This window comes from Thermobia domestica, chromosome 9 (genome assembly GCF_964235325.1).
Source record: "Thermobia domestica chromosome 9, izTheDome1.hap1.1, whole genome shotgun sequence".
NCBI lineage: Eukaryota > Metazoa > Arthropoda > Insecta > Zygentoma > Lepismatidae > Thermobia > Thermobia domestica.
The window spans coordinates 129022486-129040961 of record NC_137462.1 but is presented as its reverse complement, the minus strand read 5'-3'; the positions used below and the strand labels follow the sequence as shown (position 1 = coordinate 129040961).

The following is an 18476-nucleotide window of genomic DNA, read 5'->3' as shown; positions in this document are numbered from 1 at the left end:
AATAACTGACCTTTCCATTCACTCGAAACAGAATTTGTTCACAAAGCACTTACGAGATTAACTAAAGATATAACTGTTTGCGACTGTAATCAAAATCAATACTGACAGCTTGATCAGGAAGCAGATGAAAAGTATTGCGGATCCATTCATGCAAGACTAATGTATTAGGCTTGTTCACAACATCTTGGAATGACAAACGTAACGTATTCACTCGGACAACAGACATAATGCACTTAGTAGGTAAACCTGTATTTCACACTAGACAATATGATGAAAAGAGAACACTAACTACTTGGTAGTAGAATTGCAGGTTGAGTTGAAGCAAGTTAACACACTCACTACTTCCACTCGAACACCTATTGGGACAACGAGGTGAACGGCACGGCGTCTGTCGAGCAAATGACCACTGAGCCACCGCGACCCCAATTGGAAACTAGTGATGAGTGAAGTAAGATCAAGGTTAACGTAATATTGTATCACATAATGGTAATATTTCCTTTAATGCCTTTCCAATTGCTCATACCAATTAGATCACTTGCAATAGAAAGGATATAATAGAATTCTTAATATTAATTTATTGAATCAAACCAGTTAAACTATATATTCTGTTTGTATTTTAGCACTAAGAAACTATATATATTGAACTTGACATTTTGCACAGGAAACCGAAACTTAGAATAACAACACAACCACTATTTCATAAAATCACTAAAAGATAGTGAAAACAATGGCAAACGGTTCTAAAATACAGTAAAATAAAACTGAAGTTACTGACGAAAAATTTAAAATCAATTCTCTCGACAAAATACTTATACACTTGAGAGATTACTTACTGCAATGCATAAGAGTAAGACTGAGCCACGCAATAACGGTGCAGTTGGCGCTTTTTTAGCACGCGTCATCGTGCCGCTCATTGTTGCCACATAGATCATATTTTTAAACCGGTTTCAGTGGTCTAAAAACAAACAAACAAAGGAGGGGGAGGAACACAAGTGTCAAGCATTTCAACAATCCCCGTCCTCCCGGTATTCATTGTTATATATATATATATATATATATATATATATATATATATATATATATATATATATATATATATATATCCCATTTATCGCCAACTGCGTGAAATCTAATTTATTTCTTACTCAAATAGCATTGTCAGACCGGTTACTTCGATGACAGCTGAAGCCGTCCCTACAAAATGGCAAAATTGGTAACAATGCATGACGCCAAAATACGAGCTAATGTAGTAAAACGGCTATCAATTTCGAATTCAGCATCCTGAAATTAGTCAGAATCAGAGGTTTTCCTTTCTATAATTAAACTGACGTCTGCCAGTGTTTTAAGTACATATTTTTTGAAATTTATTATTATTAATCCTATTATTACTTTTCCACTATTCAGTATGCTAACGAATATATAATCGTTTCGTACGTAGTGGAATTCATTTGTTCACCACACAAACAATTAGAGGGAAAAGTTAATGGTTCCTTTCTACGCGACAGAGAAAATCGGTTGAATTAGAACTGTTGTTAACAAGATGACCATTTCTCGAAATTCTTTAAGGTTAGGCTCATAACATTTGGTACTGCGACTTTTGATTTCAAATAATTAAAGACGTGTTTCAGCGTGGTAAGATGAAAAAGGATGGACCTTACAATTGTTATAATAAGATAGTCACATCTTGAAATCCCATAAGGCTAGAGACATGAAAATTAGTAATTAGTATTTTAGTTAAAATAACTAAAGACGTGTTTCAGAGGTCTTTTTGACGTTTCCATTTAGAAAAAGGGAAAAGGAAAAGTGGAAAGAGAAAGGGTTTGCAGTTGTAATTGTTATAATAATATGGTCATGTTTGGAAAACCCTTAAAATTAGAAACATGAGATTAAGGGCCAAATTATTACTTTGTAGGCTGGAGTCATACCGATCTAGTTATTCTGTTTTTAGTTTTTACTTTAAGATAGTTTTGTCTCATTTATGTTGAAATTCTAACTCATATGGTATGATTCCTCATAAAGGTAAGAAAGGCGAGGTAAATGGGTTCTATAATTGGTAATCTGCAAAACTTACGTAAAAGACCTATTTAGTATAAATGCTTACAAAGAGGCTGCTTCCTTTCTCATAAGTACATTGTCAGTTTCTGATGTCCAAGTACAAGATGTGTTTCGCACTTTACACAATTCTTTCTTTTCAGTAGTATTTATAAAGTTTGATAATCGTAAACCTAATATTTGTAAATATGAATAGACCTCCCTTAACTTTGATTTTTCATGTTTGTTTTTGTACCAAGTTATTAAGCTTTGCCAATACTAATACATTGAATTGACAATATTTCGTAGCCACATTAACTTATATCTACTCCTATAAAATAGTTACAAGTTTCTTACTTAGATATGGTCGTAAATGCAACGTAACCAACAATAACCAATAATACATTGACCTTTTTTGCACAAAATGTTGTAATTTCAAAATTTACTTCCCTGAATCAATACAACATCAAACTTGAAAATGAATGGTCGAAACAAATATCGAAACGGAAAAAAATCGATATATTAAATAAAGTTTGGATCTTGTGCTATTTTTCCCTACATCAGTATTTCACTACTTGAATGTACATTTCTCTTTTTTTCTTTTCTAAAGGCTAGCTACTTCTTTACTTATGTTCCACAAGACTAAATACTTGTAATTTAAATTTATGTTATATATTTCTATAATCAACATTGTGACAAAAATCTTAGTTAAGCAAAAAGTATAAACAACAATATGCCAATTATTTCTGTTATAAAGCGGGAATTTGAATACATGTTTTCCCATATATTATATTATACTGTATTTTTCACTACTCTAATAAAAAAAATTGTCAACAATTCTTGAAATGTATTTATTTCTGAATATTAATCTTTCAGTTTTGCTTGAGCTATAATAAATCGAAATTACATTTATTTCATTGATGAAAATAGAAACAAGTGATAAAGCATGTAGAGATGCAATAGCTTGCATCAACCTTAACAGAAAAAATGTTATATAATATTGGTGTAAAAGATATCTTTCGCCAGAATGAGTGAAATATTTTTTGATTGCGCATTAGCAATGTTCTGTAAAAACTCTGAACATATCATCAAATTTCAAATTTCTGTCATTGAGTTCCTCCTGAATTTCAATTAAGTCATTTTTTGTTAGGTCTATGCCAGAGCGAACATTAATAGTAACAACTTGATAGCTTCCGCCAGTCGACAATGCTTTGCAAGTATCAAAGACAAGGTATCTGGTAGGATTTGCTGCTGTAACTCGAAGCAAAATCTCTGAAATTGTAAATTATGATGATTAATTAATGTTTAGAAATGGAAATAAACAATATTAGTAAAGTATTAATGGTTGTTAAGAGAATTAAAATACAATGAGTAAATTATTAAATATTTAGATGTTTGTGTTACTCCTCTTAATGAAATACAAAATTAAAGTCACACAATAATATTAGCCTATAATAAGGAAATAGATGTCCGATATTGGGACATATATGAATCAATACATCTGTTTGAGCTTAACACAGTAATAGCAGTGAGACGTAAATGCTTATGCATCATTTCGCAGATTTGTTTGTATGAAGCTAAAAATTGATCTCTTGGCCAAAAAAAAAAGTTTACACATTATGCGAATACTGAAATATATCCTTTTCAAGCTTTTCATCAATATTGCTGCTAAGGGTCGCCGCTATTGCTCAAATTTTGGTCCGAGCAGTCCCTGGTTCGATTCCAGGTGGGAGCGCTAAATAGTATTTAACGCTAAAGCTTTAATTTTCGTTTAAATGTAATATCGTCCAAAGATGAGACATTAAACCAATAAGTGGGTGATGTCAAACTGAATAAATTAGCATGGTTGATGCAATTTTCGGGCGAAGTCCTTAAGAAAGAGGAAAAAACGAATTATTTTTTGGCGCTAATGAAGATTGTCATTTCACAATAATCACAGTGCAACAGGGAATTTTTTTACAGAAATGTAAATGGTCGTTCTTTAATGATTTTTGGGCGCTAAACACGAAACTGACAGTAAAAATGTGCTCCTTTTTAAGATTTACTTGTAATTACACAATTTACATGTCACATATAACGCAATAATAATGAAATTGTAAAGATAGAAGTCACAAAATATTGAAATGATTACGGAAAGAAAAATAGCCATTCTTTATAATTTCTTGGACGCTGAACAATAAAATGACAATGATAATATGCTCCTTGCTCCTAGCTCAGATTTAGTGGTAAATGCTTAATTTACCTTTTGCATATAACGCTATTATAATGTAACTATAAACGTAAAAGTCACCAAACTTTGAAAAGGTTACGTAAATAGAAATATCTGCCCCTTATAATTGTTTGAGCGCTGAACACGAAAAACACAATAAATACGTGTTCCGAATTCAGATTTAGTACTAATTACACAATTTACATTTTGCATATAACGAACGCTATGATAATGAAACTGTAAAGGTAAAAGTAACAAAAATTAACATAATTACGGAAAGAAAAATAGCTGTCACTTATAAATGTTTGGACACTGAATACGAATATCAAAATATAACGTCCTCCTGGCACACTATCGGTGTAATAGCACTCTAACATTTTGCATATAGCGCTACGGGACAAGAACTGTATTGGTAAAAGTTACCTGAAGTATCTGTTTTAAACACGCCCTTTTTGCTTGTTTCTTGTGAGGAACATCTGAAGCATCTCCTGGAATCACCCAGCAGAAATCCGCTAACATTGAAACTGACCACTTTCCTTTGTAATGTTCCATCGCAGAAATGTTCTGGTGAAATTGCTTTCCTTGCTCGTTACTGAAAGATCCACAATTCACTGGAAAGACATCAAGATGGGAACGGAGGAAGTGCATTTTGAGTGACATATTGCGCCCAAGTTTCTCGTAGGCAGATAGCAATTCTTCTACTAATTCTTTGTAATTTTCACCTCGGTGGTTGCCCAAGAATCTGGTACAAACATTAGGGAAACAATGTCACGCATAGAGCTCATCAGCACTGAGAATAGATTCAAACACCTCGTCTTGCAATTGCTGGCGTATTTGCGGACCTATAAAGACTCCCTGCTTAATATTTTCTGTACTTAGACGCGAAACCTTTTGTCACAAGTATGCCAATGCACGCTCATTCCTGTTCATGGCCTTCACAAATGTCTTCATGAGTCCAAGGTTGATGTGCAATGGGGGTAGTACAATGTTTAGTGAGTTCACGAGAGGTACATTTGATTTTTTTTTTTTATTCTTTGCTTGGCAACAAAGCTTTCGTCGCGGCCATTCCTTTTGGGTGTAATGGAAATTCTTTGCACGACTATCCCACTCACATATGTAACAACTGTACTTTCTATAGCCACCCTGCAGACCAAGAAAATTGCGATCACCTTCAAATCACAGCGCAAACTAACCACTTGCGTTCACGATATTTTATAAGATCCAGAACGCATTCCAACATGGGATAACTTTCTTTACCTAGGGGTACATAAGTAACAGGGATTGATGCTGGTAACTCCTTACCGTTGTATGGGAGGACAACCTTAAGGCTTGTTTTGGAGGCGTCTATAAACAGTCTCCAATCTTCTACTTTGTAAGGAATCTTCAGTTTCTGCATCAAACCTGGAACATCATTACAAGATACAAACTCATCGGTGCAGCAGAAATATTTTGTAAGATTTTTTGGACGATCGCGAAGAGTTGATACTCTAACTGTATCCGCCAGAAAGTTCCACTGCTGTAACCTAGATGCTAAGAGCGCAGCTTTATTCTTTGGCAGTTCCAAATCTCTAATCAGGTCATGAAGCTCCACTTGTGTGAGTCGGTGTGGTTCAGAATAGTTGGCTTTCGGCTCAAATGAAGGATCAATGTCACTGGTATGTGGAGCAGGTTCACCTTCACTTTCATTCCCTGTATCACTTTTCGTCGGAATGGTAGCCTGGGGATCGGGAATAGGCAATCCTTCTCCATGGGCCACTGGACGAATGACAGATGGTATCACTGGGTATTCGATCTTCCTCTTTTTTTCGTATTTATACCTTTCTTCAAGCAGGGTAGCATGCAAAAGTAGCAGTCTGTACTATGGTTTGTTGGTTCACGCCAAATGGTGGGCACAGCAAAGCGCATGGAAACGTTCTCCTCATTCATCCAGGCATCGAGAGTAGATGAACAACTTGTACAACAAACGTGGGGAGCCCATGATTTATCCTGGTTTCCAACACGACACCCAGAATATAGCAAATATGCTCTTCGCACTGCAGCAGTCAATCGCCGCTTCCTGGAACCACAAATCACGTCCGCACATATGTAGCACACAATGTTCACCGAATTTTTACCAACGTGGGGCATTGCTGCACTTTCCTTGAATCATTGACGTTTCGCAATTAAAACAATATGTACAGCACGACAATGTTCTCTACTTTCAAACTGGTGGTTCACCAGTAACACAAACAATCTACCAAACTACTGCTTGAATCACGCTACTAATACGATTAGAGACGTTAACTGGAGCTAGTCGCAATTTGCAATCATTGCCTCACGTGACTCATGAGACGCTTGCACTAGGTATTGGTAACACAGTACAACGTTGCGAAGTCGAATATGCAGCAAATACTTGTAACGAACGACACTTTGTACTGTGTAAAACAATAATTTCAAATCATGTACTTATAATGTCCCATAGTGTTATATGCAAAATATAAAATCGTAAATTACTCAGAAACCTGAGCCAGGAGAGAATTTTAAGTGCGATTTTCGATTCTGTGGCCAAAAATCAATAAAGAACGGCTAGTGAAAAATGTTGAACAGTGAATCAATTAATAGTTATTATTCTATTTAAAAAGATTCTATGTTGTAAATAAAGCAACAAAAATTGACCTACTGACATAAAACCACGGGTACTTTCAGTTGGCGTCCAAAGCTGAAATTTGACACGCTTATAGCTTTAAGAGAGAAACCAACAGGGACATTTATAAAAGTATATATATTTCATTTTCAGAATTTAAAAAGAGGAAATGAAAATTATTCAAAAGCTATTTAAAAGAACATTTTATGACATTGAATCTCACATTTTAGGTAATTGGAATAGGAAAAATATTTGATATCTTGTATCCAAGTATGATTTTGACAGCATTATCTAAGTTAATATTAAAATTTTTCAGCTTTAATGGGGTTTTATTGGAAACTGAAAATGCTTTGTCGCGTCATGCAAAAATGAAAATCTTCTACATTCCATTATTATTTAGAAATTCCTGTAAGACTACAATCATAAAACTCATCGTTCTAGAAGGTGTATTCCTGTTTGGCCTATTCCTGTTCCGCCTACTAGCCTCCCAGCAATATTTATCAAGATTTCTACGTAATCAAGAGTGTATGTGAAACAGAAATTCCTGTTTTGCCTATTATTGTTTCGCCTACTGTTAAGATGAAGGGATATTTTTGAGCTTGGGATTCTTCTTGGGAATTTTATTTTTAATGTGAATTCAGTTAGGCTTATTTCGTAAAATGATTTAGTATTAACGAGAACGCATCAATAGTCGCGATTTAAACAACTACAGTACGAACAACAAAGAATACGAACAAAACACTAAATGTACGTACGTTCACTTTTACCAAAAATCATCCTAGGCAATTGAAACAAATATTCCGCTCTGATTGGCGTTTCATTTGAATCGAAACTTTTAATGAGCCACCGGGAATGTAACGTGTGTGATAGTCTTGTGTTGAACTTTGTGTGTATCATATAATTAGGATAGAAGAATAGGATATTTTTTTTCATTGCCATTAAACAACAAATGTTGTAATAGACAGTGTCAATAATATACAAAAATCAGATTATCATAACTGACATTTGTATTCGAATTCATTAAATACTATAAATAACATTATTTACAAGAAATGTGTTACATTGGTTTTCGAAATCGACGTTACACATTTTTTAAATATACAGTAAATTGGTAATACATTATATATACAGTTTCAAGCCAGTATATTTATAGCTTCTTTGGGTTGTATTTAGCCTAACATGTGGGATATTTCAATCATCTTTACGTCTTGTGTTATATAAGTGATAATTATTGCGATAACCAATACCATCCTGATTTTCTCTAATGTGCATAAGACATCTAAAAATGTACAAAGAAGGAACTGTCATGGTACGAATTTCCTTAAAGAATGCTCCACATAATACAATATCTGGCAAACCTTTTATTGCTCTCATAGCTTTCTTCTGCCATTGGAAGACAATTTGAGCACCTTATGAATTACCTCATAATAATATACCGTAGTTTAAATGGCAATGAAAGAAAGAATAATATGCTGTAAGAAGTACGGTTTTAGTAAGTGTTGTTCTTGATTTGCGAATTAAAAACAATATTCTAGATAGTCTTTTACATACATTTTCAACATTTACTTTCCACTTTAGCTTTGGATCTAAATAGTTTTCCAGAACGTCTAGCATGCATCTGTTAGATTATCAAGAAAAATAATGAATGGTTTCTGTCTTAGATTCACTGAGATAAAATTTGTTATAGTTTAACCATGTTGATGGCATTTCTAACATTTCGTAATTTTAACTCCCATTAAGGTCTTATCTGTTCTTAGAAGTAGTGTGTTTGTCAGCATATAAAACAAATTTACAAGGTACAAAACTTGGGAAGTCATTTACATAGATAAGAAAAAGTCAAGATCCTAACACACTCCCTTGAGCTACCCCTGATGTTACATTATAAAATCTTGACCTTTCATTTGCGATACGGACAGCCTGACGTCTATTGCTAAAATAGGAGTTCATTAATGACAACTCAATTTCCCTGATACCATGATAATATAGCTGTGCAACCAATGAAATCGTGTGATACTGTATCGAAAGCTTTGTTCGGATCTAGCAGTGTTGCACAGCACACGTATATAAATTACTTTAAAAATTGTATAATATAGCCTATTTATTACTATATTTTCCACAGCCTTAGTTGTGGAAAAGCCCGGTCGGAATCCAAATTAAGAAGTGTGGATCAATTTACTCGTTTCTAGATAGTTTAATAATTAATTTTTAATACATTACTCAAAAACGTTGGATATAATTGGCACTAAGGATATAGGACTATTGTTATTGGATTTACTTTTATCACTTTTCTTATAAATGGCAACAGTGGTTGTCAATTTAAGGCAGTCAGGGAAGATTCCCCTTAAAAGCATCCAGTTAAATAGGTAAATTAAAGGTTCAATTATTACATAGCTTACTTTTTTAACAAGTTGTTAGAAAATCCATTGAAGACATCCTCACTGTTCGAAGGTTTCAGATTACTAACGACTGATAAAACTGTTCTGGTATTGATTGCAGTCCATGAAAAAGTTGACTGAATGTTATTTACACATTGCTGTGCTAATAACCTTTTAAAGTCAAAATTTTGATTTTCGGAAGAACAGTTTTCATCTTTTGATTTATCATTTAATTCTGTTATACTATTCACAAAATATCCATTGAACTCGTTTACGGATATTAGTACGGAATTTCGACCAGTACGTTTCCCAATTTCCTTATTAATTATAGACCAAGCTGCTGCACATTTATTCTTTGAATTGTTCATCAAGATTTCATTTGCAGTAATTTTTGCTATTTTAATATTTCTGTATATCTTTTTAACAGTTTTATATTTTTATTTATTAGTCGATAATCCTACAGTGGTGGCAATATTATTCAAAATGATTAGTCCATTCCGTTGTGGTTAAAGATGTGGCGTATACCAATTACAAATTGTTTCAATACTTTTACTACATTTTGGTAGTTCTCTTAACCTTTTCCGGACAGTATTCATTTAGATATGTAGCTAAGGTACGCATAAAAGCTCAGAATTGTGAAAGTTCAGAAATTTCCTAGGCTTTGTCCTGGGTCGTGCCGCACACCTTTTAAAATTCTAGATAGAATTGTCTTCTGAGTGTTTTGTGAGAATATTTTTGTCATAAGTGTTTTTATCCTCAAAGATATGTCGAACTTTGTTAACACTAAGCTTGGAGGTAAACTGTTTGAATATAAAGATTATTTATATCGGATTAACAGGCGTAATAGTGAGAAGACTTACATGAAATGTACACTCTGATGCAAAGCCACTGTTGTTCTTCTTGGAGATGAACCCATAAATCGTCAGGTATACATTCGCACGAACCTCAAAGAACGCCAATTGAAGCCAGACGTTTAGTGGATAAAATCACGAACAGTGTAATCGAGGATCCCATTCAACCACTTCCAAAAATTTAGAGGAACGTTCATTTTTTTGTTGTAAGGCACAACATAATGGCATTTAGATTTTTTCCGGTGGTTATTGCTATCGTAGTGCAAGCCATAGACTATCGTAGTATAATAAGCACAGAGTTGATTTGTCAGATTTCACCAATGAACAGTGGAATAGCCAAGTGGAAGAGTGAAGAAAATTTCATAGTCATCCAACTTACCCATTTCTTTTTATTGTATTTTATGAAATATTAACAAATGTGATACAGGGCAAGAACGACTAACAGTGTTCAGGGATGGCATTGAAAACTGAATAAAAATTGTCTCATGATCATCCCAATATATTCACATTGTTGGAGCCCATTGAAGCAAGGACAGCAGGAGAATGAAACTAAAATGTAGTTGCTGGAGGTAAGGAACCGGCGATAACTGCAGAAATTGAAGAACAAACGCTTAGATTAACGAATTAATACTTTGGAAAGATTAAAATCTAGAACTATCCATTTAATGGATTACGTTGATACTGTATCCTATCGCATACGTTTGAAAAACTGAGTATGAATGTACGACAGGAAAAAAAAAGTATAAATAAATGAGCATGTACGATAACATAGCTCTTCTCTATTTTTCATTTCTTTTAATTCTATCACTTAGTTTTATTTCATGCTAAAACGTTTTTACTTCCTTTTAGTGACTTGCATTAGATCAATATCCTGGATTCATATAAAGCTAAAATCCCCAAGAAAAATCCCCAGCTCAAAAATTTCCCTTTGTCTTAGCAGTAGACGAAACAGGAATAGGTAAAACAGGAATTACTGTTTCGCCTACAATCTTGAAAAAGTAGAAATATTGATCAATATTGTTGGGAGGCTAGTAGTCGAAACATGAATAGGCAAAACAGGGAGGAATCTTCTAGAACTAGCACGATGGAAACACGTCCTTCCAGAATTGCGAAAAGTGAATATTTTTCATTTTTTTTTTGGATATAAGGTGAGGAAAAGAAAATCATTTGCCTTCTTACGCAAACACGGTTTTTCTGAATCGAAAAACTTAAATTCTCGAGTATTTTAATTGAAACAGAACATAAGTTTTCGCATGTTCGTTGGAGTTTGCAAGTAGCAAGAAAGCAAAGAAAAAACGCCAACAATAGAACATTTCTTTCCTAAGGAGGTTCTATAGCGTTTTAAATATTCGAACCCATATATTTTTCGATACTTCGTAGGTGACAAAACAGACTGCTGTAAAAATTAACTACACGTGAAGAAACAAAGTATTAAGAAAGAAAAGGTGGAAGGCAGTAGACAGAGGAAATAGTTCGGGAGTAAAGTGCCAAGCTGGTCAAAGTCTAATTTGTTTATATCTGTTCTTTACTGTATGCAGAAATTACACTGCAGTGGCGTATGTGCTTAATAGAGTCGAAACATGAAATATACACTTACACACTGCAAAATAAAAGGAGAATGAAATAAATAATGCCGAAAAGTATATGTAGGCCTATATAGAATAAAAAGATATGTAAGGATAAGAAGAATTTTTTGAACTCAGGATTCTGTTTAATATCTAGACGACGAATATTGCTCACGTCTATATTTACTGCGGTATTAACTTTACTCAGATTACAGTCAACCATAATAAATGTTAGTAATAAAACTGCGGTCTCAAATTTTCTGAGTAAGATTCTCGGATCATTTATTTTGAAATTCTTATAAATTTAAAAGTCGAAATGCCAAATATAGTACTATAAATTCTTAATTTTAATTTATAAATGCACTTACCTTCCCCACTTTCCGTGCTACACTCCATTGAGCTTACATTGCATATAAGCGTGAAATTGATTGAAGGGTAAAAAATAGAAAATTGTGTCACAATTGCTGTAGTTTCGTTGTGTGCCTGAATATTAAGTATGCTGCAATCAAGTGCAGCTACTGATGCATTGTACAGAACCCAATCTCCCAACAGCTGAAATGTAATAAATACAAATATAAGTAAAATGAGAAAAAAGGAAGAAAATTACTAATTATTTTTACAGGATACTGCTAATAATGTTAAACTGAATTTATGAACTCGTCTTTTAGATATGCATTGATTCTAAAGCGAAGAAAACATATTGAAATATAAATAAAGCATCGAGTTAGCTACTCCATGCCAATATGCACTCACCCACTCCATTGTTGATTAAAAAATTGAGATTTCAAATTTTTTCTCGATTAAATTCCGCTTACGAGTAGGTCACGTTTTCGAAATAATAATATAATAATAATAATAATAATAATAATAATAATAATAATAATAATAATAATAATAATAATAATAATAATAATAATAATAATAATAATAATAATAATAATAATAATAATATAAAATAACATGGAAGCAGTGCTGAAAATTGTAGTTCATCACTATGCAAAATCATTGTGTAGCTACCTTGTAGTGATCACCTAGAATAGACTGTTAAATTTTCCGCATTTTTCTTTCTTTAAACACATACTCATCACCACTAACGCGCCTGCTCCCAAGAGTGTACTATAAAGCGTACTCTAACCTTTACTCTGCCCAAAAGGAACCGGAATAAATGGAAATCTAACAAGGATTGTACTTCAACCTTAAAATCTGATTTAAAATGTTGTATAAATCTACTTGAGTAATGAGAAGAAAGTGTTAGAATATATCAAACAATTTACAACTAGTATTAGCATAAAGGAAAGTACTTACACTAACGAAATTAATGTCATCTGCTATAGAGGGTGAAAAACAATTGTTTGAACCAGATGACTCAGAAGATACAGAGCGCTCTTTCAATCTGAATGCATTTGTATGTCGAAAATGCGAAAATGCACAAACAACAGTTAGAAATACAAGAAAAGTGTAGTTCTGCATTCTGTACCCTGTTTGACGAATTCCAGCTCTTCTAATACAAAAAAAAAAAAAAATATATATATATATATATATTATCCTATAATGAGTCGACAAATTTATAGGTATGTACCTTTCTTTTTCTTCTAATCAATGATAAACTTCGCTAGTTATGTGCATAATTATTTTCGCTTGTTACCTAGTATATCAATTTTAGGATGTACAAGTTAGGGCAAACAGGAAAGTGTTTAGTGATTCCTTCGTATCTCAGAAATACACTCGCCCCAAATGAATAAATGGCTGGAATGATATTGAGAAAAATAGGAAGTAGTTTTGATAGCAATTCCCATTTGCTTCTATCTTCAATTAATATTTAGCTGTTGGTCATCTATATTCATATTTTTAATTAATTTAACCTTCAAAATATAAATTATCCGTTTAACGTTACACAAGTTCCGTTGTAACATACCAAAAATAATTATGTATATTTTTTTCTATTCAGTCGGGTTGTAATATTTATTTAAATTGTAAATCGTTACTTTTTGCTAGTTCTGCAATTAATCTGACTAACTACGAGCAGCGATTTGTTATAAGCTACCAAAATCCACTATTAATAATAATAATAATAATAATAATAATAATAATAATAATAATAATAATAATAATAATAATAATAATAATAATAATAATAATAATAATAATAATAATAATATAGTCCAGTCTACAAACAGAAATTCATAAGCAAGCAAACATTAAAATCGAAAGCATAATAAGAAGATAGACGTGCAGAATAAAGAATAGAAGAATTAATAGAAAATCATTACATAAACCCTACTCTTTGTATAAAACTGACTCTTGGCATCTTGAAATATGTTATTTTGCAGATAATGTCGTATTTGTTTTATATATCCTTTACTTTATACTTTAGGAAGGCACCTTATATCCTTTTCTGCGAAAAATTCGATCCGAACTACTCAAGAAACTGGTATCCATATTTAATAGATTACATACATAAGAGGATTTAGTACATGGCCTTTTGAGGAGCATATTAACCTAAGCAGCGATATCGAGCGAAGGCAAGTGAGTAATACAGAGAGTTAGAACCCCAAATATGCTGCAGCGGAGTCAATTTAAAGTCAAATTTAGTTAAAATACAGAAATTTAACTAGCGTATATTATGCTTGTGTTTAAAAGCTAAAGTATAAATTCTCTCACTTCTTGTTTTTAGCGGTATATATTCATCAAATTCATCACCCGGCTTCTTAGTATAGTTCAATTTTACACGATTTTCTTATAACATTAAACAGTATTTCAATAACCTTTGCGGCCTTGTACCAGGCACGTAGCCAAGGGGTGGGTCCGGGGGGTCCGGACCCCCCCCCCCCCCCTTCGGATCCAGAAATGAAAAATATTAAGGAAGGATGAAACAAAAAGAAACAAGAAAAAGATGAATCAGCGTCAAAAATATAAAGCTACAGCAAGTGTTTGGTTACTTTTTCTTATAAGGAGCTTTGTGTGGAGGAAACCGGGGGGGGGGGGGGGGGTTGAAAATGGGTATTATTGTAACGAAGCATTCCGAATTCTATCCACCTGCATGGATAACATAGACTTTCAGGTAGAACTTAAGAAATGCCCAGAATCACCAATAATATGAGCCAATTTGAATTTTGCGGCACCTCTAATCCATTCTATAGGATGTCTTTACTCCTGAAAGAGTATCTCGTTGCTATCCTTGATGGCATTAAACGAAGATAAGAAAAAGAAGAATAAAGAAGACAAGTAGAACCGAGTTCAAATTACCTCGGAAGACTATATCTTTTTCAATACTTTTTATTTTCTTTTACTCAAGATTTCTTCATAGTTTTTCTTATTAAAATACTTACTAACATATCCTCATTTTATTGTCCTAAAAGACCAATATGGGTATGTTGCCAGTAAAATAGTTTAGATTGATCGATCCCCTGCTGTCTAACCTCAGTATTTCATGTCACGTCTCTCCCCCCCCCCCCTCCTTCCGATTACGAAATCCTGGATAAACGGACGAATATATGTTGCCACTATAATAGTTTAGAATGATCGAGCCCCTGGTGTGATAACCACAGTATTTCGTCACGGACCCCCCCTATTTCGAAATCCTGGCTACGTGCCTGCTTGTACAGACCACCCAATATACCCCAGAGTACATTATCACTTACTGAGGAGGGCACGGTGACTCAGTGGTAGAGCACTTACTTCTGGTGATTGGGATTTCTGGTTCGATCCCCGAACAAGTAAGTTTGCAGTGACAACATCGCGTCTTTTGGTTTTCTGGAGATACTCCGGTTTCCTCCTCCTTGAATTCTTCCATCATTATTCACTAATGTTAATCATCCATGTAACTTATCCTAAAGGGCATAATCATATGACGTAATACTGAAATATCAGTTATTGATGATATTTCGTTTGACTATCCCAGCAAGTTGAAAATTCTATATAATCGATGACTTCAATTGTGACCAGCTCTGTAGAAAGAAGCCTGAAACTGTCTGGTTAAGATCAATAATAAATGCCTTAAACCTTACGCAATTAATAAATAAGCCCACTAGAATAACCGAATTATATTAATTATTACTGACAATGTAGAAACGGTACATTTACACAGAGCAGCGTTGTTCATTAATTTGTTGATATCAGTTGCAATCAATCAATCAATTAGAAGTAATTGTTCTGAAAAGTAATTACAATTGAGATTAATTTCAATTTGTCCTTTGGAATTAACATCAATTACGATTGAATTTAAACATGATATTGCATTACACACTATCATTACTGTATCTCATATGAAATAAGGTATTTTTATTAAATGTTTGATAATGACATTTTCTCCCCCCCCCCTGAGAAAGAAGCCGGAAAGGACAGTTTTTTGATATTATATTTATAGTTCTATCCCCCTCGGGAAGCCTCTTTATGTCTGTTATCCACACAATTTACAAACAAAACTTCAACTGCCACAACTGAGTAAACAGCAACTACCGATCAAATCAGCGATTAGGAAAACAGAGACATAAATAGAGTCTTAAAACTAAGAAGTAATTTAATTTTGCTGCTGGATTTCCTCTAATAGTTGTAATATTCTGTGCCACATGACTTGCGCTGCAAAATAGTTATAAATGACCTATCATTATTGAATATTGGTCATTGAAATTTGTCAATTGTTTTTGCTCCTAATGTGGAAGTCTAATACAAATACTGAAGACAGGGCCGGCCTTAAGCCGATTGGACCGATTGCTCCCAATCGGGCCCCGCGCTAATGCCATCTGCTCTACTCTCCAGTCTAATCTACTTTCAGTGCCGTTTAAACAGCATATTAGAGCTCAGAGCAAACAATTGTGCTGTGGTCCCTATGACTTAGTTTTGCTCCTAATACATGTAATTAATACATGCCATTCCGCTCACGGTTCCTCCGGCCCAAGTGGCTGTGTACAGTTAAGATGGCTCTGCTACTCGCGGTTGTCAAGTACACAACGACATATTGAGATACAGATACACTTATGGACTCCACAAGGGAGGGTATAGCTTCTCCCTAACAAGTAAATGAATAGTTTGTATTAAGTTTCCGGGCATAAGTAAATATTTTTTGAATTTAATGCTGCAGTAGTTTCTTTATTTTATTTTGCGTTTACAACTTGTTCTAAAAGTTGATTTATGTCCAGGGAGTATTCTGCACCCCAACACCCCTAACACCCACCCCAAGCTTCCTTACACACACCCCTAGACGTAAACATGTAAAAATGTATATCATTACTCTGGGTGCACTCTCTCTTTTACTTTGAAAACCCCACTAAGTAAAAGTTCCTGGTGTTCTTATCTAGGGTTGCCATCGTATTGGACGAATCTTGGACGAAAAGAACTGTGGTTTCATCATATAACTTATATTTTAGTCACTATTAATAAAGTAGGTTATGTTTTTTTTTTTTTTTTTAAGTGTCTCATTTTTCCATTGCAGGGTTCTTTTGGTTATATTTAATATACATAATTTAATTGTATGATTTATTATTTTTCTGTCAATGAAAAAAAGAAACATGTTAGTTTCGAATAGTGTTTTAAGTATTACAGTAAACGATTGTGTGATAACTTAAAAAGGTGACTTTTAGGTAAGAAATTTCAAAATATTTATTCTGTGTTTGGGCACCGTACTTTGATGGGTCGTCATTTTAATGCTTGCTCGTATTTTGGATCAAAAAATTATGGCAACCCTATTCTTACCAATCATGTCATGTGATATTACCGTGAATACCTAGATGGTATCAAAAAAAAAAAAAAAAAATCAGCCTCAGTGCGACTTCTTTGCATATCCTTTCTCTTATTATAGTTATATTAAAAATACGAAACCAGAGGACAAACTTTGCCCTCTCCTGCAAAAAATCCTGTTAATGTATTATTATTATTATTATTATTATTATTATTATTATTATTATTATTATTATTATTATTATTATTATTATTATTATTATTATTATTATTATTATTTAAATCAAGTTGCGTACTGAAAGGTCGGTAGCTGCTTATGAAGATTTGTCTTCTAACTCGAATAATCATATGGAAAATACGTCATCCATTTTCCACCAGTTCCGTAAGGTCTGTTATCGTCTCATCATCTGCCTGCAATCGATAACGATTTCAAGCTGATCATATCTTTCATAATTAGCTACCTACGATGTTCTAACTAGTAGGTTTTCCTGACTTAAATTCTTTTCAAAAAGATACAGTCGTTAAAAAATCTTTGACGCAACGAATTCATATCAATGTGGATTTCATTATGTCTAACAAATATAAATTTTTCATATGGTGTAATATGGTGATTTGTAATATACATAATTTAAATAAAAAATCATAAGAAATTATACCCAGGTGTTATGTTTTATTCAGTCATGTTAACATGCAGTGCAAGTAGGGCCTATTATTTTAATCTTAAATTGCAAAATAACTTTCGAAAGTCAATTCGTGTAAGGCCAAATTGACAAAGAAACTATGGTATTTATAATTATTATGACGCATTTAAGACGTTATTCGCTTATATTTTCCACAATGTAAGGATTGTTGGTAGCTTTTGCTAAATTTTTAAAACACGTCTTAAAGCATAATATTATTGTTGTATGCATGGCCGCCTGCAGGGTGGGGCAAGAGGGCCAGTTACATTACCTATATTTTCGAAAAGTGTTCAATTGTTCGAAATACGTGTCAAAACTTGTAAGATTGGCTTGCTGACACGCTGTTGTATTTAATAGATGAAATTCTATAGTACTATAGATATTTACTATATTTAATATATGCACAGTGGTGTAGCCAGGATTTCATTTCTTGTGGGTCCGGGGTCTTTCCCCGGAATGTTTTCGG

General features: G+C 33.4%; 1 protein-coding gene across 1 annotated transcript; it reads right to left on the bottom strand.

Moving 5' to 3' along the window:
- Positions 1-1210: 1210 nt before the first annotated feature.
- Positions 1211-13144, bottom strand: LOC145695014 (uncharacterized). Its single transcript, XM_081771840.1, has 3 exons — positions 12960-13144; positions 12023-12206; positions 1211-3303 (listed from the first exon to the last, which is right to left on the bottom strand). The coding sequence occupies exons 1-3, from the start codon at positions 13122-13124 to the stop codon at positions 3086-3088; spliced, it is 567 nt and encodes a 188-aa protein (XP_081627966.1). The 5' UTR covers positions 13125-13144; the 3' UTR covers positions 1211-3085.
- Positions 13145-18476: the final 5332 nt, after the last annotated feature.

Excerpts from the sequence above, each read along its gene's own strand:
- LOC145695014 (XM_081771840.1), bottom strand. The coding sequence starts at position 13,124 with ATGCAGAACTACACTTTTCTTGTATTTCTAACTGTTGTTTGTGCATTT. Across the intron at positions 12,207-12,959 it reads ATGACATTAATTTCGTTAGT|CTGTTGGGAGATTGGGTTCT; the intron begins GTAAGTACTTTC and ends ATTACATTTCAG. Across the intron at positions 3,304-12,022 it reads TAGCACGGAAAGTGGGGAAG|AGATTTTGCTTCGAGTTACA; the intron begins GTAAGTGCATTT and ends TTACAATTTCAG.